We start from the raw sequence: 23,012 nt of genomic DNA on the forward strand, positions 1-23,012 counted from the left end.
GTTGGACTAGATAGATGGCTTCATAGCTCTGAGATTCTGTGAAATAAAAAAAAACGTTTAATGAGCCCTGCTAGAATCCTGACAGCAGATGAGAAGGCACTCAAAAGAACCCCCTCCTGTCTACCTGGCCCTGCCCTCTCAACAAATGCTCCACTTTGCTTTTTGGTGAGAGCACCTATATTAGTTCATTTTCACACTGCTGATAAAGACATACCTGAAACTGGGAACAAAAAGAGGTTTAATTGGACTTACAGTCCTACATGGCCGGGGAGGCCTCAGAATCATGGCAGAAGGTAAAAGGCACTTCTTACATGGCAGCGGCAGGAGAAAAATGAGGATGAAGCAAAAGGGGGAAACCCCTAACAAACCCATCAGATCTCAAGAGACTTATTCACTATCACAAGAATAGCATGGGAAAGACTGGCCCCCATGTTTCAATTACCTCCCACTAGGTCCCTCCCACAACACATGGGAATTCTGGGAGATACAATTCAAGTTGAGATGTGAATAGAGACACAGCCAAACCATATCAGCACCTAAACTGAAGACAGAGCTGAGCACTGCAATGCTGCGCCTGAATGAGAACAGGATAGCCCATAAGCTGAGTCCCCACATATCAGGCTGCAAATAGAGGGCAAGGGGGTACTCATGAAATTCTCTGTTTAAAACATAAACACAATTCCTCCAGCTCAGTGGGGAATCCAAGGACACAAAGATTGTGGCCTGCACATGAGGAGGAAAGAAAGGACATATGGGTAGATGAGAGTTCAAATAACCATACAAAAGGCCAAGATCTAGAGAACATTCAAAAGAGCAGCTGAGGGCAGGTTGCAACTATTGTCAAGGACAGGGAAGCCTTTGTGGAGGATCTAGCGTTAGCAATGGAGCCTTAAGAGAAGGACTAGGTTTAGAGAGGTGAAAGGGAAGGAAGAGGGTAACTTCACACTTTACCTGGGCAGCAATGCCTTAATGCTCTTGGATACTCCTCTCATGCCACTGATTTGAGAAACCTTCTCCCTGGGGCAGCAACAACACCGCTACTCTGAGTTACCACATACCATGTCAGTCTCGCGGCCTTACAGCTCTGAAGGCTGAGCACACTGCTCCCCTTGGCTGAACTTCCCCCTAGGTCAATGTTCTGGCTCTTGGGTAGTCAGAGAGGCTGTCTGTCCTCCTGGCATCACTGCTAACACTAAAGCAGCCACTGCTCAGCCACCCCATTGCTGGCAATCTCAGAGGGATCTCAGCCTCTGTGAATGGTCCAGGACAAGGGGAAAGCAGTGGGGACAGTCTGGATAAACAAAAGCTCAAATGTAAAATACTCATTTCTGACTGCAGCCAAAGCAACCAGCTTTTTTTCCAACCCCACTTTGGATGAAGTACTCACCAGACACAACATAGACTGACTTGCTGAGGTACCCTCTAACAGACACATGATCAAGCCCTAGTGCAAACTCAAACATCCACCTTGCACATTCAGTCTCCAAGACTCACCCCACAGCCTCTTCATTCTGAAGTTCAAACCACCACCAACACAACATCCCAGACATCCCAGAGAAGGCACTGATGATGACCTCATTTTATAAGGATAGACATCAAGGCACAGAGAAGGTCCACTATTTGTCCTAGATCATAGAGCAAGCTGAGGGGATAGTCCCAGAGGCAGGATTGCATTTTACGTTTACGAGGGAGGAAAAGCAGTATTCAGAATAGTATTATTTAGGGAATTCTGAGGCTGAGGAATCCAGTAAGGCTGTTGTCTAGTTCTGGGGCAGGAATGGGGCAAGGTAAGTCTGCAGGAAATAGGAGAGGAACAAATCCACATTCCACGCAGTTGCCTTAATTATTTTACTGAAAGGTGCTCCGTTGTCCACTCATCTGCAGCTCTACAGGCTGAAGCACTTTCAGGAAAACATCAGTTGAAATGTACTTCCTATCCCCAATTAGGTCATGAAATCAGGCCTCTATTTCTTTCCCCATGTAACTTTAAAGTGACATAAAGTTAGAGCCAAGGGACTGTGAAAAGCAGCTGTTCCGAGCCCTTTGAGTTCTTCATGAGTCCACAGAGGTAAAGAACATGCAGGCTTTCACTCTGAGTTGCTGGTAGAGCTGACACCACAGAGCAAGACTGCATGAAAGACACAAGAGGAGAGCTCTCAGAGAAGCAGGACAGCCCACACTTACCTTCCAAAGAATGGATTCCCTGTTCCTTGGCGGTCTTGTAAACACTGCTGAAATCATCTCCAAGGTTTGGATCAGCCCCGGCAGCAAGCAGGACCTGGACCACACTAGAAGAAAGCACAAAGACAGAAGTGTCAAAAGCAAGAAAGGCCCAGGAGGTACAGACCCAGATCTGGAAGCATGTTTGGGGACTCATGTGAGTGATACAGTGGAAAAAAACCCATGAACTCTGGGAGTGTAAAAGACAAGGATAGGAAAGGCAGCGATAGGAAATCTTAGCTGGATGCAGTGAATAATGACTGTAATCCCAGCACTTTGGGAGGCCAAGACGGGAGTATTACTTGAGTCCAGGAGTTCAAGACCAGTTTGGGCAACACAGTGAAACTTCATTAAAAAAAAAAAAAAGGCAGCAGCCTCTGAAACTTACCAGCTGAGAACCTTGGGACAAGTTACTTAACACCTTTCTAAGGCCCAGTTTCCACAATTATAAAATACAAACTGTTTATCCAACAATTACTTATCAAATGCCTACCATGTTCTAGTCCCTGTTCCAGCTGCTGAGGTCTGTGACCTCAAGGAGCTAGGGCCAGTCTGCTGAGAAAACCAATAATTAAGTATAAAGTTACAGCTCAAAGTGTGATAAAGGTTACTACAGGAGAAACGTGCAGCAGAACAAGAAACAAGATCAAGAAAACCCTTACGGCATCAGCAAGATGGCAGAACAGGACTCCCCAGCACTTGCTCCCCAGCAGAAACATCAATTTGAACAATTATCCACAGGCAAAAATACCTTCACAAGAGCTAAGTAAACCAAATGAGAGATTACAGCAGCTGGGCATAGCACAGGGGTAAAGAAAAGGTTACCTACAGAGAGTAGGAAGACAGTTTCCCCTTACCCATATCACCCCTCCCCCAACTCCAGGCGGTACACATGGAGAGAGTTACACTCATGGGGGCAGGAGAGGGAAGTGAGGGCTGGACTTTGCCTTAGACCCTGAATCCAGGCCCACCCCAGTAAAACTCAGTGCCTGGAAGGCTCCCAAACTCCTGGTGGTTACCCTCAGACTAAGCCTCTAGCCTCCCTGGTGCCAGGACATACCCCACAGCCCCAGGCTCCAGATCTGCCTCCTAGCCAGAACGACCTTAGCAGCCCCAGACTCTGGCCCTAGTGCCAGGCCAGCCCCAGCAGTCATGGGCTCTGGGCCCACCCTAACAGGAGCCCAGCTCCTACAGTCTCAGGCTTCAGGCCCGCCTTGCAGATTCAATCTCCAGGCCCATCCTAGAGCCAGGGTAGCCTTGGTGGCCCAGGGCTCTAGACTTCCCCCAGAACTGGCTGGGGCATGAATCCAGGCTTCAGGTCTGCCCTAGCACCAGGTTGGCCTGACAGCCTTAGTTATCAGGCCTATACCAGCAGACCCAGCCTCCAGGTCCGCCCCAGGCTCCAGCCCAGCTCACAGCCAAGTTAGTCCACACAGCCCAGAGCTTTAGGCCTGCCCTAGCACCAGGTCAGTACCCCTGGCCTCAGGCACTGGGCCAGCACCTGCAGACACAGGCTCTAGGCCTGCTCGGTTTCACACCAGTCCCTATGGCCCCACATTTCAGGCCAGCTCTAGCAGCCCCAAGGCCCATCCCAGTAGACCCAGTACTGAGCTGGCTCCCACAAATCCAGACTCCAGGATAGCCCCCGTGGACCCAGGTCACAGGCTGACCCTCATTGCCCTAGTACCCAGGCTAGCCCTCACAGACCTACACCCTCTGGGGCAGTACTGCATATCCAGGTTCTAGACCATCACCCACAGACCCAGGCTCCATGCCTGCCCAGGAACAGGCCAGCCCAGGCTCCAGGCCAGTCCCATGCCACAGACTTCAGTGAAACCAAAGTCTAGGCCTGCTCCAGCAGATCTGAGGTCCAGACCCACTCCGAGAGATGCCAGTAACAGCTTGGCCCCCATGGACTGAGACTCCAGGACCATCCCTATATACCCACATTCCAGGCCAGCCCTTGTGGACCCAGGGCCCTGGCCCAATCCCCATAAACTAAGGCTCCAGGTCTGCTCCAATACCAGACCAACCCCTGTGGACTCAGGCTCCAGGCCCATCAACTTGCACACAGGTGCCAGGTCAATCCCAATGACTAACCATTCCCTGCAGATTCAGGCTCAAGGCCTATCCCATCACAAGGTCAGTCCCTGTGTACTTAGGCTTCAGGCTGGCCCCCACAGATACAGGCTCTAGGCCCACCCCTGTGGTCCCAATCAACAGGTCCACTCCAATGGCACCAGGCTCCAAGCTCAACCCTAAGGACCCAGGCACCGGGTCAGCTCACCTGCTGACCTATGCACCAGGCCAGCCTGCCTGAGGACTCTAGCACCAAGCTCATTCATGAACCACACAAGACAGCCTGTCCCGAATCTCTGGACAGGCTGAATGATGAAGGGCTTTCCCAGACAAAGCCAATCTGCAAAGACTGGAGTAAGTCCCTACTTTTTCACATGTTCAGATACCAAAGCATGGCCACAAGAATCAAGAACAATCAGGGAAACTTGATCCCACCCAAAGAACAAAATGAAGGACCAGTAACCAACCCTAAAGAAATGGATATTCATGACCTGCTTCACAAATAATTCAAAATAATTGTTTTAAGAAAGTTTAGCAAACATTAAGAAAATATAGAGAAACAATTTAACAAAATCAGGAAAACAATAAATATTCCAAACAAATTTAAGAGATTGAAATTATGTTTTTAAAAAACATCAAAAGAAATCCTGGAGCTGAAAAATATAATGAATCAAATGAAACTGCAATATAGAGCATCAACAGCAGAACTGAAAAGCAGAAGACAGAATATGTGAACTCAAAAATGAGCTATTTGAAAATAGGAAGACAAATGGCTTCCAATAAGATTCAGTCCAAATAAGACTACACCAAGACATATTATAATCAAACTATCAAAAATTAAAGACAAAGAAGGATTGTGAAAGCAGTGAGTGCAAAAAAGCAAGTAATATATAAGGGACTTCCAATAAGGCTGACAGTGGATTTCACATTATAAATCTTATAGACCAGGAGAGAACAGGATGATAAATTCAAAATGTTGAATGAAAAAAAACCCTGTCAACTAAGAAGACTATACCCAGCAAAACTATTCTTCAGAAATCAAGGAAAGATAAAGACTTTCCCAGAGAAATAAAAGCCAAGGGAGTTTATCACCACGAGACCTGTCTTATATTTCTTAGACAGGTCTGATGGTGATAAATTTACAAGAAATGCTAAAGAGAGTGCTTCATGTTGAAAGAAAAGGATGCTAATTAGCAACACAAAAACACGAAAGTATAAAACTCACTGGAAGCCTTAGAAACATGCTGAAATTGGCCGGGCGCGGTGGCTCAAGCCTGTAATCCCAGCACTTTGGGAGGCCGAGACGGGCGGAACACAAGGTCAGGAGATCGAGACCATCCTGGCTAACCCGGTGAAACCCTGTCTCTACTAAAAAAAAAATACAAAAAACTAGCCGGGCGAGGTGGCGGGCGCCTGTAGTCCCAGCTACTCGGGAGGCTGAGGCAGGAGAATGGCGTAAACCCGGGAGGCGGAGCTTGCAGTGAGCTGAGATCCGGCCACTGCACTCCAGCCTGGGCGACAGAGCAAGACTCCAACTCAAAAAAAAAAAAAAAAAAAAAGAAACATGCTGAAACCCCATCTCCACCAAAAACAGACAAATACAAACATTAGCCAGGCATGGTGTTACATGCCAGTAGTCTCAGCTACTTGGGAGGCTGAGGTAGGAAAATCACTTGAGCTTGGGGGGCAGAGATTGTAGTGAGCTAAGATCAACCACTGCACTCCAGCCTGGGTGACAGAATGAGACTCTATCTCAAAACAAACAAACAAAACACCCGATAAACCTCACTGGTAATGGTAAGCACATAGTCAAATTCAGAATACCATGATACTGTAAATGGTGGTAAGTAAATCACTTTTATCTTTAGTATTAAGGTCAAAATACAAAACTGCTAAAAATAATAATAGCTACAATAATTTGTTAAGGGATATATAATACAAAATATGTAAATTGTGACACTAAAAATACAGAATATGTTTGTGGCGGGTGTGGAATAAGTGTAAAGTAACCACAAAGCAAAGCCTAAAGTAGATTCATAAAAGGTAAAAAGTAAGGAATATAAGTATACTACTAAAGAAAATCACCTAATAGGGGGCAGTTCCAAGACGGCTGAATAGGAAGAGCTCCAGCCTCCAGCTCCCAGCGTGAGTGACACAGAAGACGGGTGATTTCTACATTTCCAACTGAGGTACCAGATTCATCTCACTGGGGAGTGTCAGACAGTGGGTGCAGGACAGTGGGTGCAGCCCAACAAGCGAGAGCCCAAGGCACCGCCTCAACCAGGAAGCACAAGGGAGAAGGGAATTCCCTTTCCTAGACAAGGGAAACCGTGACACACAACACCTGGAAAATCGGGTCACTCCCACCCTAATACTGTGCTTTACAAAGGGTCTTAGCAAACGGCACACCAGGAGATTATATCCTGCGCCTGGCTCAGAGGGTCCCATGCCCATGGAGCCTCCTTTATTGCTAGCACAGCAGTCTGAGATCTAACTGCAAGGCAGCAGCAAGGCTGGGGGAGGGGGGCCTGCCATTGCTGAGGCTTAGGTAGGTAAATAAAGTCCCTGGGAAGCTCGAACTGGGTGGAGCCCACTGCAGCTCAAGGAGGCCTGCCTGCCTCTGTAGACTCCACCTCTGGGGACAGGGCATAGGCAAACAAAAGGCAGCAGAAACCTCTGCAGATGTAAATGTCTCTGTCTGACAGCTTTGAAGAGAGCAGTGGTTCTCCCAGCATGGAGTCTGAGATCTAAGAACAGACAGACTGCCTGCTCAAGTAGGTCCCTGATCCCCGATTAGCCTAACTGGGAGACATCCCCCACTAGGGGCAGACTGACACCTCACACCTCACACCTCACATGGCCAGGTACACCTCTGAGACAAAGCTATCAGAGGAACGATCAGACAGCAACATTAGCCGTTCAGCAATATTCACTTTTCTGCAGCCTCCGCTGCTGATGCCCAGGCAAACAGGGTCTGCACTGAACCTCAAGCAAACTCCAACAGACCTGCAGCTGAGGGTCCTGACTGTTAGAAGGAAAACTAACAAACAGAAAGGACATCCACACCAAAACCCCATCTGTATGTCACCATCATCAAAGACCAAAGGTAGATAAAACCACAAAGATGGGGAAAAAGCAGTGTAGAAAAGCTGGAAATTCTAAAAATCAGAGCGCCTCTCCCCTTCCAAAGGAATGCAGTTCCTCGCCAGCAACAGAACAAAGCTGCTTGGGGAATGACTTTGATGAGCTGAGAGAAGAAGGCTTCAGACAATCAAACTTCTCTGAGCTAAAGGAGGAAGTACGAACCCAGCACAAAGAAGCTAAAAACCTTGAAAAAAGATTTGACGAATGGCTAACTAGAATAACCAATGCAGGGAAGTCCTTAAAAGACCTGATAGAGATGAAAACCATGACACGAGAACTACGTGACAAATGCACAAGCTTCAGTAACCGACTTGATCAACTGGAAGAAAGGGTATCAGTAACTGAAGATCAAATGAATGAAATAAAGCGAGAAGAGAAGTTTAAAGAAAAAGGAGTAAAAAGAGGCCGGGCGCGGTGGCTCAAGCCTGTAATCCCAGCACTTTGGGAGGCCAAGACAGGCGGATCACGAGGTCAGGAGATCGAGACCATCCTGGCTAACACGGTGAAACCCCGTCTCTACTAAAAAATACAAAAAACTAGCCGGGCGAGGTGGCGGGCGCCTGTAGTCCCAGCTACTCGGGAGGCTGAGGCAGGAGAATGGTGGAAACCCGGGAGGCGGAGCTTGCAGTGAGCTGAGATCCGGCCACTGCACTCCAGCCTGGGCGACAGAGCAAGACTCCGTCTCAAACAAACAAACAAAAAAAAAAAGTAAAAAGAAATGAACAAAGCCTCCAAGAAATATGGGACTATGTGAAAAGACTAAATCTACGTCTGATTGGTGTAGGTGAAAGTGACGGGAGAATGTAACCAAGTTGGAAAACACTCTGCAGAATATTATCCAGGAGAACTTCCCCAACCTAGCAAGGCAGGCCAACATTCAAATTCAGGAAATACAGAGAACGCCACAAAGATACTTCTCGAGAAGAGCAGCTCCAAGACACATAATTGTCAGATTCACCAAAGCTGAAATGAAGGAAAAAATGTTAAGGGCAGCCAGAGAGAAAGGTCGGGTTACCCACAAAGGGAAGCCCATCAGACTAACAGCGGATCTCTCGGCAGAAACTCTACAAGCCAGAAGAGAGTGGGGGCCAATATTCAACATTCTTAAAGAAAAGAATTTTCAACCGGAATTTCATATCCAGCCAAACTAAGTTTCACAAGTGAAGGAGAAATAAAATCCTTTACAGACAAGCAAATGCTGAGAGATTTTGTCACCACCAGGCCTGCCCTACGTGAGCTCCTGAAGGAAGCCCTAAACATGGAAAGGAACAACCGGGACCAGCCACTGCAAAAACATGCCAAAATGTAAAGACCATCGAGGCTAGGAAGAAACTGCATCAACTAACGAGCAAAATAACTAGCTAACATCATAATGACAGGATCAAGTTCACACATAACAATATTAACCTTAAATGTAAACGGGCTAAATGCTCCAATTAAAAGACACAGACTGGCAAATTGGATAAAGAGTCAAGACCCATCAGTTTGCAGTATCCAGGAGACCCATCTCATGTGCAAAGACACACATAGGCTCAAAATAAAGGGATGGAGGAAGATCTACCAAGCAAATGGAAAACAAAAAAAATGCAGGGGATGCAATCCTAGTCTCTGATAACACAGACTTTAAACCAACAAAGATCAAAAGAGACAAAGAAGGCCATTACATAATGGTAAAGGGATCAATTCAACAAGAAGAGCTAACTATCCTAAATATATATGCACTCAATACAGGAGCACCCAGATGCATAAAGCAATTCCTTAGAGACTTACAAAGAGACTTAGACTCCCAAACGATAATAATGGGAGACTTTAACACCCCCTGTCAACATTAGACAGATCATCGAGACAGAAAGTTAACAAGGATAACCAGGAATTGAACTCAATTCTGCACCAACTGGACCTAATAGACATCTACAGAACTCTCCACCCCAAATCAACAGAATATACACTCTTCTGAGCACCACATCACACTTATTCCAAAATTGACCACATAGTTGGAAGTAAAGCACTCCTCAGCAAATGTAAGAGAACAGAAATTATAACAAACTGTCTCTCAGACCACAGTGCAATCAAACTAGAACTCAGGATTAAGAAACTAAATCAAAACCACTCAACTACATGGAAACTGAACAACTTGCTTCTGAATGCCTACTGGGTACATAACGAAATGAAGGCAGAAATAAAGATGTTCTTTGAAACCAATGAGAACAAAGATACAACATACCAGAATCTCTGGGACACATTTAAAGCAGTGTGTAGAGGGAAATTTATAGCACTAAGTGCCCACAAGAGAAAGCAGGAAAGATCTAAAGTTGACATCCTAACATCACAATTAAAAGAACTAGAGAAGCAAGAGCAAACACATTCAAAAGCTAGCAGAAGGCAAGAAATAACTAAGATCAGAGCAGAACTGAAGGAGCTAGAGACACAAAAAATCCTTCAAAAAAAAAAATCAATGAATCCAGGAGCTGGTTTTTTGAACAGATCACCAAAATCGATAGACCACTAGCAAGACTAATAAAGAAGAGAAAAGAGAAGAATCAAATAGACGCAATAAAAAATGATAAAGGGGTATCACCATCGACCCCACAGAAATACAAACTACCATCAGAGAATACTATAAACACCTCTACGCAAATAAACTAGAAACCCTAGAAGAAATGAATAAATTCCTGGACACATACACTCTCCCAAGACTAAACCAGGAGAAGTTGAATCCCTGAATAGACCAGTAACAGGTTCTGAAATTGAGGCAATAATTAATAGCCTACCAACTAAAAAAGGTCCAGGACCAGACGAATTCACCAGAGGTACAAGGAGGAGTTGGTACCATTCCTTCTGAAACTATTCCAATCAACAGAAAAAGAGGGAATCCTCCCTAACTCATTTTATGAGGCCAACATCATCCTGATACCAAAGCCTGGCAGAGACACAACAAAAAAGGAGAATTGTGGACCAATATCCCTGATGAACACTGATGCAAAAATCCTCAGTAAAATACTGGCAAACCGAATCCAGCAGCACATCAAAAAGCTTATCCACCATGATCAAGTGGGCTTCATCCCTGGGATGCAAGGCTGGTTCAATATACACAAAACAATAAATGTAATCCAGCATATAAACAGAACCAAAGACAAAAACCACATGATTATCTCAACAGATGCAGAAAAGACTTTTGACAAAATTCAACAGCCCTTCATACTAAAAACTTTCAATAAATTCGGTATTGATGGAACGTATCTCAAAATAGTAAGAGCTATTTATGACAAACCCACAGCCAGTATCACAATGAATGGGCAAAAACTGGAAGCATTCCCCTTGAAAACTGGCACAAGACAGGGATGCCCTCTCTCACCACTCCTATTCAACATAGTGTTGGAAGTTCTGGCCAGGGCAATCAGGCAAGAGAAAGAAATAAAAGGTATTCAGTTAGGAAAAGAGGAAGTCAAATTGTCCCTGTTTGCAGATGACATGATTGTATATTTAGAAAACCCCATCGTCTCAGCCCAAAATCCCCTTAAGCTGATAAGCAACTTCAGCAAAGTCTCAGGATACAAAATCAATGTGCAAAAATCACAAGCATTCTTATATACCAATAACAGACAAACAGAGAGCCAAATCATGAATGAACTCCCATTCACAATAGATTCAAAGAGAATACCTAGGAATCCAACTTACAAGGGATGTAAAGGACCTCTTCAAGGAGAACTACAAACCACTGCTCAATGAAATAAAAGAGAACACAAACAAATGGAAGAACATTCCATGTTCATGGATAGGAAGAATCAATATCATGAAAATAGCCATACTGTCCAAGGTAATTTATAGATTCAATGCCATTCCCATCAAGCTACCAATGACTTTCTTCACGGAATTGGAAAAAACTACTTTAAAGCTCATATGGAACCAAAAAAGAGCCCACATTGCCAAGACAATCCTAAGCAAAAAGAACAAAGCTGGAAGCATTACACTGTCTGACTTCAAACTATACTACAGTATAGTACATACAGTAACCAAAACAGCATGGTACTGGTACCAAAACAGAGATATAGACCAATGGAACAGAACAGAGCCCTCAGAAATAGTACCACACATCTACAACCATCTGATCTTTGACAAACCTGACACAAACAAGAAATGGGGAAAGGATTCCCTATTCAACAAATGGTGCTGGGAAAACTGGCTAGCTATAAGTAGAAAGCTGAAACTGGATCCCTTCCTTACACCTTATATAAAAATTAATTCAAGATGAATTAGAGACTTAAATATTAGATAAAAACCCTAGAAGAAAACCTAGGCAATACCATTCAGGACATAGGCATGGGCAAGGACTTCATGTCTAAAACACCAAAAGCAATGGCAACAAAAGCCAAAATTGACAAATGGGATCTAATTAAACTAAAGAGCTTCTGCACAGCAAAAGAAACTACCATCAGAGTGAACAGGCAACCTACAGAATGGGAGAATATTTTTGCAATCTACTCATCTGACAAAGGGCTAATATCCAGAACCTACAAAGAACTCAAACAAATTCACAAGAAAAAAATAAACAACCCCATCAAAAAGTGGGCAAGGGATATGAACAGACACTTCTCAAAAGAAGACATTTATGCAGCCAACAGACACACGAAAAAATGCTCACCATCACTAGCCATCAGAGAAATGCAAATCAAAACCACAATGAGATACCATCTCACACCAGTTAGAATGGTGATCATTAAAAAGTCAGGAAACAACAAGTGCTGGAGAGGATGTGGAGAAATAGGAACATTTTTATACTGTTGGTGGGACTGTAAACTTGTTCAACCATGGTGGAAGACAGTGTGGCAATTCCTCAAGGATCTAGAACTAGAAATACCATTTGACCCAGCCATCCCATTACTGGGTTATAATACCCAAAGGATTTATAATACCCAAAGGATTATAAATCATGCTGCTATAAAGACACATGCACATGTATGTTTACTGCGGCACTATTCACAATGGCAAAGACTTGGAGCCAACCCAAATGTCCATCAATGACAGACTGGATTAAGAAAATGTGGCACCTATACACCATGGAATACTATGCAGCCATAAAAAAGGATGAGTTCATGTCTTTTGTAGGGACATGGATGCAGCTGGAAACCATCATTCTCAGCAAACTATCGCAAGAACAGAAAACCAAACACCGCATGTTCTCACTCATAGGTGGGAATTGAACAATGAGAACACTTGGACACAGGAAGGGGAACATCACACACCGGGGCCTGTTGTGGGGTGGGGGCATAGCATTAGGAGATATACTTAATGTAAATGACGAGTTAATGGGTACAGCACACCAACATGGCACATGTATATATATGTAACAAACCTGCACGTTATGCACATATACCCTAGAACATAAAGTATAATAAAAAAAAAAAGAAAGAAAATCACCTAATCACAAAGGAAGACAGCAAGAGAGGAAGAGAGGAACGATGGATCTATAAAACAACCAGAAAACAATAAAATGTCAGAAGTTAGTCCTCACTTATCAATAATTGCCTAAAGGCAATAATTGCCTAAAGACAATTAATCAATAATTGCCTAAAGACATTAAAATGTAAATGGATTAAAAAGAGGAAGACCCAACTGTATGTTACCTACAAGAGACTCACTTTACCTATAAGGACACACACAGATTGAACATGAAGGAATGGAAAAAAATATCGCATGCAAATGGGAACCAAAAGAGAGCAGAAGTACCAGGATTCATATGGAATAAAATAGACTTTAAGTCAAAACTGTATAAAGAGACAAAGAAGGTCATAATATAATAATAAAAGGGTCAATTAATCAAGAGACTATAACAATTGTAAATACATATGCACCTAACATCACAGTACCTAAATATATAAAGCAACTATTAATCAATGGGAAGGGAAAGATAGACTATACTACAGAAACAGTAGGGACTTCAATATCCTACTTTCAGCAATGGACAGGTCATCCAGAAAGAAAATAAATAAGGAAATGTCTGACTTAAACTATACTTTAGACTAAATGGATATAACAGACCTATACAGAACATTCCATCCAACAGCAGTACAACACACATTCTTCTCAAGCACATGGGAACATTAAAGGTCTCCCCTTACATGCATCTCCTTAGTCCAAATTCCAAGATTAACTACTATTTATAGATTGGTAAGTTTCCTTCCAAACCTTTGCAATTACAAAAATCACTCCAGTGGCTGTGTGAGAAGAGGGAGTATGACCAGAGGCAGGGGCTCCATATGTTAGCTTCCCTTCTTCTTCCTGCTATTTATGTAATATTCCCACTAATACATTGTTTTCCCTTCTAATAAAAAAAGGGCTCATGTTCACTATAAAAAAAAAAAAAACAGAAAATACAGATAATCAAAAGAAGAAAAGGTCTTAGAACCTATAACATCTTTCCAGTTTCTTCAATGGATATATACATAATTTTATTTATAAAAATGGGATCATGTACAAACTTTCTCTCTGAACGCACATAAATCCTTTCATGTATTATATGTCTATTCCATTGTTTTACTGGCAGGGTACAGTAGCTCATGCTTATAATCCCAGCACTTTGGGAGGCCAAGGTAGACAGATCACCTGAGGTCAGGAGTTCGAGACCAGCCTGGCCAACAAGGTGAAACCCTGTCTCTACTAAAAATACAAAAATTAACCAGGCATGGTGGTGTCTGTCTGTAATCCCAGCTACTCGGGAGGCTAAGGCAGGAGAATCGCTTGAATCCGGGAGGCGGAGGATGCAGTGAGCCGAGATTGCGCCACTGCATCGAGCCTGGGCAACACAGCAAGACTCCATCTCAAACAACAACAAAAAAACCCACAATGTTTTAAATGGCTATACAGTATTCCACTATAAGACTATTCCATGCTTGATTTAAGCAATCCCTATTATAAAACAAGATTGTTTTAAATATTAATAACATAATATTTCTGATTATTTCCTTTGGATAAATTCATATGAGATAAAATTTACTTCAAAAAGTATAAGCATTTTAAGGGTTTTATAAATATTATGAAGTTGTTTTGCAAAAAGATTGTATTAATTTTTATTTTCACTAGCAAAGTATGCTGTATGAGAGTAACTGCTGTGCCTTCCTTTACCAAAATAGAGTGTTTTTTTTCTTTTTTTCCAGAAATGTGTCAATCTGGAAAACAGAAAATGGAATCACACTGCTCTTTCAGTTTGCATTTCTTGATTACTAGTGAGGATGAATTTTTTAAAAAATATGTTTAGCAGTCAGTTGTGCTTCTTCTTCACAAATCCCTTATTAAGGTCCTTTGCCCATCTTTCTCTTAGGGTGTCTATCTTTTGCTTACTAACCTTCAAAACTGCTAATGCTTCTGCAAGCAGAAGTGGTAAGCATTTCAAACTAATTACTTATCATAACTATTAAAAAGCCAAACTATAGTTTGTTTTCACTTCCTGGTTAGTTTTTTAGTATTTGTAACCAGTAATGTTGATGGTTTCCCACGTACCATTTGGTTTGAATTTCATTACCTTCAACAGGCACAGTACCTGATTCAATGACTTGCTGAATGAATGAATAAATTCCACCAACTTCCATGCACACAAAGATACAGTCCTTACAGGTAAGCCCAAAACCAGACTCTATCTCCTACGTAGCAGTGGTTCTTCTATATGTGACTTAATATAGTTAAGTGAGTCTTCTATGCCTACTCACCTTACCTAAAATAACTTTTTAAATTATCTTCAAAGGTAATTTATCCAGAATATGAATTAAGATTTCAATGAGAAATGAGAAGGGTCTCTAAGCAGCTAAAATCTGTCTAAAACTCATATATTTAATTCATAGAAGAGTCTGTCGGGTTCTCATTTGGAGACTATTTACTCTCAGTTTATACACAATTTGCATTAAGATTGGCATTAGTCAGTCTTCCTATTTCCCAGAACATTTAAAGCCAAGAGGGTATAATAAGGCAGATACAGATAGGCAAACTAATTGAAAGCACTGCAAAACAATGTCTGATAGAGAAGTAGTATGGCACAGAAGTCAAGAAAACTGGCTGTAAAATCTGGGATGATCAGAGCATCAGAATGAATAATGACAGTAATGGATTATAACCCATTAATTATATATAATTATAACGCATTGAGTAAAATAAGATTCTCCATTGAAGTCCACATTGAAAATTAATAAATAAGTAAATGGGAGAGAAGGGAAAGTTCTGTCTTACTATAGAATGAAAACTAATAATTGTAGAAGGAATGATGAAATTAGAAAACTACCATTTTGTGGCCTCATAATAATTATTAGGGATAATAAGAGTATCTAGCTCATCATTGTGTTAATACACATAAAGAAGCTTAGAGCAGTGTCTGACACATAACAACTGCTCAATGAATGTTAGTTATTATTACTATGTACATGACCCTATGGTTGGACTGAGAGAAGTCAGGAGACATATGAATTAAGACATCTAAACTGGGAAGACAGCATGACATTTTATAACAAGCACAGAGAGACCTGTGTTCAAATCAAAGCTCTATCATTTACTGATTGTGTGTTCTTGGACCAGTTACTACACCTCTGGGCCTTCATTTCCTTACCAGCATAATGGAGATAATGATGGCTGCTGTGCAGGTTATAAGTATGTAAAACTCCATAGTGCCTGACACATTAAAAAAAAAAAAAAAAAAAAGCTCCACAAATCTAAGCTCTTTACCCTCTGTTTGTATAATCTTAGCAATAATCACATGAATCTGGGCTGTGATGGGCACCAGATCTATACCTGACCACCCCAGCACTCATGCTGGCATACTCCTGTGTTAAGAAGGCAGCTCTTCTATATTCTGCACAAGTTGATGTGTGTTAAAATCCAAGTGTCTATCTAAACTCAAAGAGACGTAATTTGGTTAATCCTCAGCTGCTGTGTCCAATCACCATTCAATCACACTCCCTCCCATGGCATGCTGTCCCTCCAGGCAGCTAGTGTCACTAACTGTGCTACTTGGGCTTCTCCAGGTTCATGAGTATTGATTCCATCTGTCCAATTTGCAGGCTGTAGGACGTGTCCAAGCAACCACGTATGTTGCCCTTGGTCCCGGAGGGCAGACAGTGGTCTGGCAGGGTGGGGTGGAGAGAGTGACTAGGATCGACCCTATGGCTGCTAACCCAATCAAAGGGAATGGGCAATTCACTTCACAAACTTGGAGGCCAAAGGGGGTAAGCATCCAAGATAGTGACTCATCCTGAAACCTCAGAGAAGATTCCCTTAACTTTTTGTTTGTTTGTTTGTTTTTGAGACAGAATCTCACTCTGTCGCCCAGGCTGGAGTGCAGTGGCACTATCTCAGCTCACCGCAAGCTTCACCTCCGAGGTTCATGTCATTCTCCTGCCTCAGCCTCCTGAGTAGCTGGGACTACAGGCACCCACCACCACGCCCGGCTAATTTTTTGTATTTTTAGTAGAGACGGGGTTTCACTACGTCAGCCAGGATGGTCTCAATCTCCTGACCTCATGATCTGCCTGCCTCAGCCTCCCAAAGTGCTGGGATTACAGGGGTGAGCCACTGCGCCCAGCCCTCCCTTCACTTTTAATAATACTCAAAAGGCATCAGCACCACTGTGGGGTATAGACAGGGCTAAAGAAACCACGGCTGCTCAGTAGCCAACAGTGGCATCAAACACCTTGCCATATGGCCAGTAGGTTTTTTGTTCAACAGCCTTCATGTACTTACAAAGCATCTAACCAAGAGCTCCAGTGGGGTCAGGCCCTTCTTGAAGAAGCCAGCCCAGATCAGCCTACAGGGCTACAAGAGTATGATTCACCACTAGCTTTGATCACCAAAAGAACCTCACTGAAACTACAGCATATAGCATACAGCACGGCAGAAACAGAGTAGGAGGCTAGCCAGGTTAGAGAAATCTAAGGCAAGGATGGTGAAAACAGGCTTAGCAGTAGGCCAACACCAGGGAGTGCCAAGAAGTTCACAGTCAAAATAAAATCAAGGGCCACACACCAGGCAGCAAAGGTGTATATGAGGGCAGAGGTCAAGAACTAGAGGGTGAGGCAGAATAGATTATAAACCAAGTGAGTAGCCAGAAACCAAGGATTACACCGGTACCAAAAGTCAAGGCAAGGCAAAAGCAGCAGCATCCAGGAGCAGCAGTAAGAAGACAATGGAAATGGAATGATTTCTGCCTCTTTTGTTTTCTGCTGAAGCAGAAAGAAATCCCCAACTCAAAACAGCATTTGGGAGGTGACTTACATGGGGAGATGATGGTGAGTCAGCCCACCTGGCTGATATACAGAATACAGAGTGAGCAATAAGAACCGAATCTGACGGCACAGAGGAAGGTAGGCACTGCTACTGGAGCTGATCCATTAAATAGGACAATAGCAACTTCTCCTTCGTTCTGGTGCTGGCATACTGGCTGCCATATGGTAGGTTCTGGTTTCACTATTACTGTCTTAAATTTGAGTAGCTGGTACCAAATGGGCTGTGGTATAAGGCTAGGCCTTCACGGTCTTAACAGTTGGATTAAAGGAGGCAGAGTACACCAGGCCACTCAATTATGTTTTTCTATATCAGGAAACATCTTCACTCAAAGGAATTACTCCACAGACACTCACTGGGTAAAGGCTTAAGAATATCAGCAATTCTCTGGCAGGCATAGTGGCTCATACCTATAATTCCAGCACTCTGAGAGACTGAGGCAGGAGGATCGTTTGAGCCCAGGAGTTTAAGACCAGCCTGGGCAACACAGTGAGATCCTATCTCTTAAAAAAAATTTTAAATTAGCCAGGTGTGGTGGCACATGCCTGTAGTTCCAGCTACTCGGGAAGATCGCTTGAGCTCAGGAGGTCAAGGCTGCAGTGAGCTGTGGTTGTGCCACCGCACTCCAGCCTGGGCAAAAAAAAAAAAAAAAATTATTAGCCACTCTGTCAACCAGCTAAAGATTTGGCCTCTCATGGTAGTACAACCCTCAAAGGCTAGGGATAATCTCCAGATACCCTATTACCCTTACTAATTTGGGGAAGCAGAGAATGTCTATGGCATAAGTATGTTATATTCACTTCCCAATACTGACTTTTATTCCCTCTTTTATGCTCGTTTTCTTTGTCTGCACAGCACCCAGTTTTCACCCTTGTGGTAGGTGACCCTCATATTGTATCATGATGGCCTGCTTACTTTTATTTGCCTTTCCCATTAGACTATGGGGGCAATAAAATTCCCTTCACTTCCCAATACTGACTTTCAGGTGGTTAACAGTCTGTAGGAGCACTTTGCCCCAAATAAGGTTTTGACAGAAATGCTAGGATCAGAAAGCCCAACAGGCCAGGCACAGTGGCTCACGCCTATAATCCCAGCACTCCAGGAGGCTGAGGCAAGCAGATCACTTGAGGCCAGGAGTTGGAGACCAGCCTGGCCAACATGGTAAAACCCCGTCTCTACTAAAAATACAAAAATTAGCTGGGTGTGGTGGCAGGCGCCTGTAATCTCAGCTAACTGGGAGGCTGAGGCAGGAGAATCACTTCAACCCAGGAGGCAGAGGTTGCAGTGAGCCAAGGTCACACCACTGCACTCCAGCCTGGGCAACAGAGCGAGACTCTTGTCTCAAAAAAAGGAAATAGAAAAAAAAAAAAAGAAAAAAGAAAAAGAAGGCCCCCCAAAAATGAGGCAAGGATATGAACAGCCTAGAAGAGGAAACTAAAAAAAGATTATTACTAGGTATATAAAGAAAATCTTCAAGTTCATTTGTTATTACAGAAATGCAAATTAAAATGAGATATCACTGTAAATTCAACATATTGACAAATGTTAGACAGCTGAAAAATGGCAAGTGTTGGTGAAGACATGAGGATCTGGGACTCTTCATGCACTGTTAGGGTACAGACTGGTACAGCCATTCTGGAAGCCAACCGTGTAGGACTTCATTAAAGCACCTTACCCTATGACCAAGCACTTCTGCTCCTGACTATATAATTCCCAGAAAAATTCTTATGCAGGTCCATAAAGGGCAACACAAGAAATGGTTCATCCCAGCATTTTGTGGCAGTGGGGAGTTGCGGGCCATCAAGTGCCACCACTCGGGGGATGGATAAGGTAAATGTGGTAGTCACACACTATGAAACACGATGCAGCAGTTAGAAGCAACAGGCTGGATATACATGCAGCAACATAGAAGGATGATTTTTTTCAAAAAGGGTTTAAGTCCTATCTCTTTTATTTATATATTAATTGAACCTGACCATTTGTTTCAGAAGTTAATCCCTTTCAGGGAGTCTCTCAATTATAGAAGTCCTAATTCCTATATGATCCAGTAATCTTTGGGGCTGAAACATTAAAGACCCAGTGAAAACAATGAACTCCCTGAAGTACACCAAGGGCCATCAAAGATGCCACCTCCTGTCCCCTCCTTCAGTTGGTTGGTGTTCATTCACCTTCAGGGCTCCTTGGTGACGCCATCACCAACTCAACTGAATCTTCTCTGATTCCCAATCTGAGTCCATGCTCTTTCTCTGTGTCTGCACAGCACCCAGTTCTCACCCCCATGGTAGGTGACCCTCATATTGTATCATGATGGCCTGCTTACTTTTATTTGCCTTTCCCACTAGCTATGGGGGTAAGGGCCATGTCTCAACTTTATTTCCCAGCTCCCTGCCCAGTGCCTGGATCACAGATGTTTTCTGAATGAGTGCATGAATAAATAAATGAAAGACGAATAAATGAAATCACTATTTTATTTGATGGAACATGGGAGAGAAAGATGGACAGCAGCTGTCTCTGCCCTGCTCAGCCTTCTCCCACATGAAGGTCCCAACTAGGCTGCAGGTGGTTTAGCTGTGGAAAACCTCTATCTTCCTCTTCTGAGTAGTAGCTCCTTCTTGGGCTACAGAAAGTTCCCAGACAAAGCTGAGGAAATGAACAGGAGGGTGGTCCCTAAGCGGCAGTTCCTGAGATTCATGGAACTCCCTTTGGAGCCACAGCGAAATTAATTTGCTGATCAGGCTGTAATTAGATTAAAAGTGGGAGCACATGTAGGAAGGTTGGCTCACACTGACCGTGATGGGTTCTTGCTTTCAGGGTGGTGGGGAGTCACAATAAATAGGAGGGCAGTTACTTCGATCGATGTTTAGGCTTTCTGCTTTCAGTGGCCAGAGGGGGTTGGGGTGCTCACATTGTTTAGGCAAGAGCGAGAAAACCTGTGGTGTGAGCTCAGGCTTGTGTTGGGCCAGGCGCGTGTCAAAGACGGCTGGCGAGCAGCTGGAGTTGGTGAAGCAAGAAGGGCAGTGATCTCAGCTCCAGGTCATCCCTACACAATGTTGAGCTTCAGAAGAAGCTCTCCTAACTCCTCCTCCTCCCCACCCCCCACATCTGAAGCATAGGATCACTGTGATGAGTGTCACGGGTCCCAAGGAGAAGACAAAGAGTGACCTCTTCTCAACCCAGTGCACACCTCGATGAGGGGAGGAAGCGAAGAGGTCACAGTTCAGGAGGTCTGCTGGAAAGTCAAATGAGTTGTGGCTCATTCAGTAACCTGGTCTCTGGCTGGTCAGGAAAGCCGGGTGGCCTAACCAAAGGCACTAGCATTTGTTAAATCTACAAGTCCTGTGGCATGGGACATGAGCTGAGAGTAAAGAGGGCAGGGAGAACAGTTTTCTTTTTAAAGCCAGATTCCCAAGGAAATGAATTAAAGATTGGGTAGGAAATAAGGTACCTGTATAGAAAATGTGCTCCAGTTTCCTCATATGAGGATAATTTTTATTTATTTACCTCAAAAGGCAAAGATCAATAATTATAACAAAGCGGCCACAGTGTGTTAAGACACCTTATATTCACTATTTCAGATCCTTATAACAACTTGCGATGAGGTACCAGTCCTATTTTATAAATAAGTAAACTAAGGCTCAGCAAGATAATATGTTACCCAAGTGTACACATTAAATAAGCACAGGAACCAAGATTCGAATCCAGGTCTGTCTGAGTCTAAACTTGGTGTACATTCCCCTAAACCACACTGGCTCTCACCCAGCCGACCATCCATTGGTCTGTCTTATTATCCCATAGTTACTAAGCCCTTACTGCATAGTACCAGGAACAGTGATATTTTCAGATGGCAGTTAAAGCAAAGCAGGTCATAGCAGCTAGCTGGGATAAGAAGGAGTCTGTTTGAGATGGACAAGGGTAAAATCAGTGGTGAACCCAGACAGAGGTGATGTAATTAGGGGCAAGGCTCAAGGAAGGCATGGCACGTTAAGCAGATGGCCAGGGAATCAAGATCACCCACAACAGGGTTTCCAAGATAATCCCAATTTTACATCCTCAGCCTAGTTCTAAATACACTTCCATGTCTTTCAATTTGTGGTTCATAATACATGCTCACCAAACCTAAGGCCAGTGTGGTCAGGCCCTAGATATTAGGACTTATTATAGTATGGACCCAGACTAGGCTCTCTCTAGGCAAATGATCCGGAACAGTATGATCAGGCTGGCATATCTCTTAGACTCGGGTGAAAGTAACAATAAAAAGAAAAACAATATTAATAGCAGCAGATACCTACTTATGCACTACACTAAATAGTTTTACGTGCACTTTAATCTTTGCAACCACCTTATGCTGAGGTAGGTGCCACTGTTATTCCCATCTTGCAGATGGGGAAGCTAAGAACTTTAAGAGGCAGAGTGAGGTCTTCAACTCAGGCAGTTTCACTCCAGAGCCCCTATTCTTCACTACCATAGTATACATAAGTAGACTGGATGCTCCCAAAAGCAGGGACTGTGCCTTGACTATTTCCGTCTCCTCACACATAGAGCCTATACAGGGCAGTCAATATTTGTTGAATCAATTCACTTCTGGGGCCTGATGTTGCACAGCAGACAACATAATGGGTTTTTAGTCAGCTTCTAGGCTTTACTTTTAGTATTGCTAAGTTTTGCACGCTGGGTTTTACAGTTGGTTTTTATTTTAATTGTTGACCCATATACTTATCCCTGTTAGTTTTTATCAACACAGATTTAACCATTGCTCTAGCCCACTGACGTTTTATTTAATGTCCCCTATTTTTTCACCCAATATATTAGTACCTCCTCAAGCTTCCTTTACTCTGTTGGAATTTATCAACGACCTCAATGAAATCAGTGATATAAAATACTGAACAGGACAAGGCCCCATGGCTCACCACTCAAGCCTGCTCTCTAGTCTGATGTCCATTCATACATAAACAATGAACCAGATCATTTACATTTATTAGTCTGACTATACTATTTTTTACATCATAATTTTACTCATATAGATGTCATTAGAGATATCCAAATATCTTACTAAAAGCCAGAAATCGTATCTACTGCCAACCCCTGGCCCACCAGCCTGGCAGCTCTGTTAAAATCAGCAGCTTATGGTACAGTTGTTTTTAAAGAAGTCTCTCGAAGAAGAGGTACAGGACTAGACCATCTCACAGTTCCTAGAGATGGAGCACCCTCCCCTAAGCAGCTGAACTGAATGAACACTGGATGCTCTCCTATCCCCAACTGCCACTCTCCATGAAGACAGCACTGAACACAGAACCCCAGGACAGAATAGA

The 23,012-nt window shown here is 43.3% G+C and overlaps 1 protein-coding gene across 5 annotated transcripts in view; it reads right to left on the bottom strand.

Moving 5' to 3' along the window:
• The window catches only part of LOC105468702 (ClpB family mitochondrial disaggregase), a 148,439-nt gene that overhangs the window by 85,157 nt on the left and 40,270 nt on the right, over positions 1-23,012 (bottom strand). For all 5 annotated transcript variants that reach the window (XM_011718943.3, XM_011718940.2, XM_011718939.3 and 2 more), the window contains one exon: positions 2,185-2,288. In XM_011718943.3, the coding sequence (XP_011717245.2) occupies positions 2,185-2,288 (104 nt within the window). The remainder of the gene's footprint in view (positions 1-2,184; positions 2,289-23,012) is intronic.

Source organism: Macaca nemestrina, chromosome 12, assembly GCF_043159975.1.
Source record: "Macaca nemestrina isolate mMacNem1 chromosome 12, mMacNem.hap1, whole genome shotgun sequence".
Taxonomy (NCBI): domain Eukaryota; kingdom Metazoa; phylum Chordata; class Mammalia; order Primates; family Cercopithecidae; genus Macaca; species Macaca nemestrina.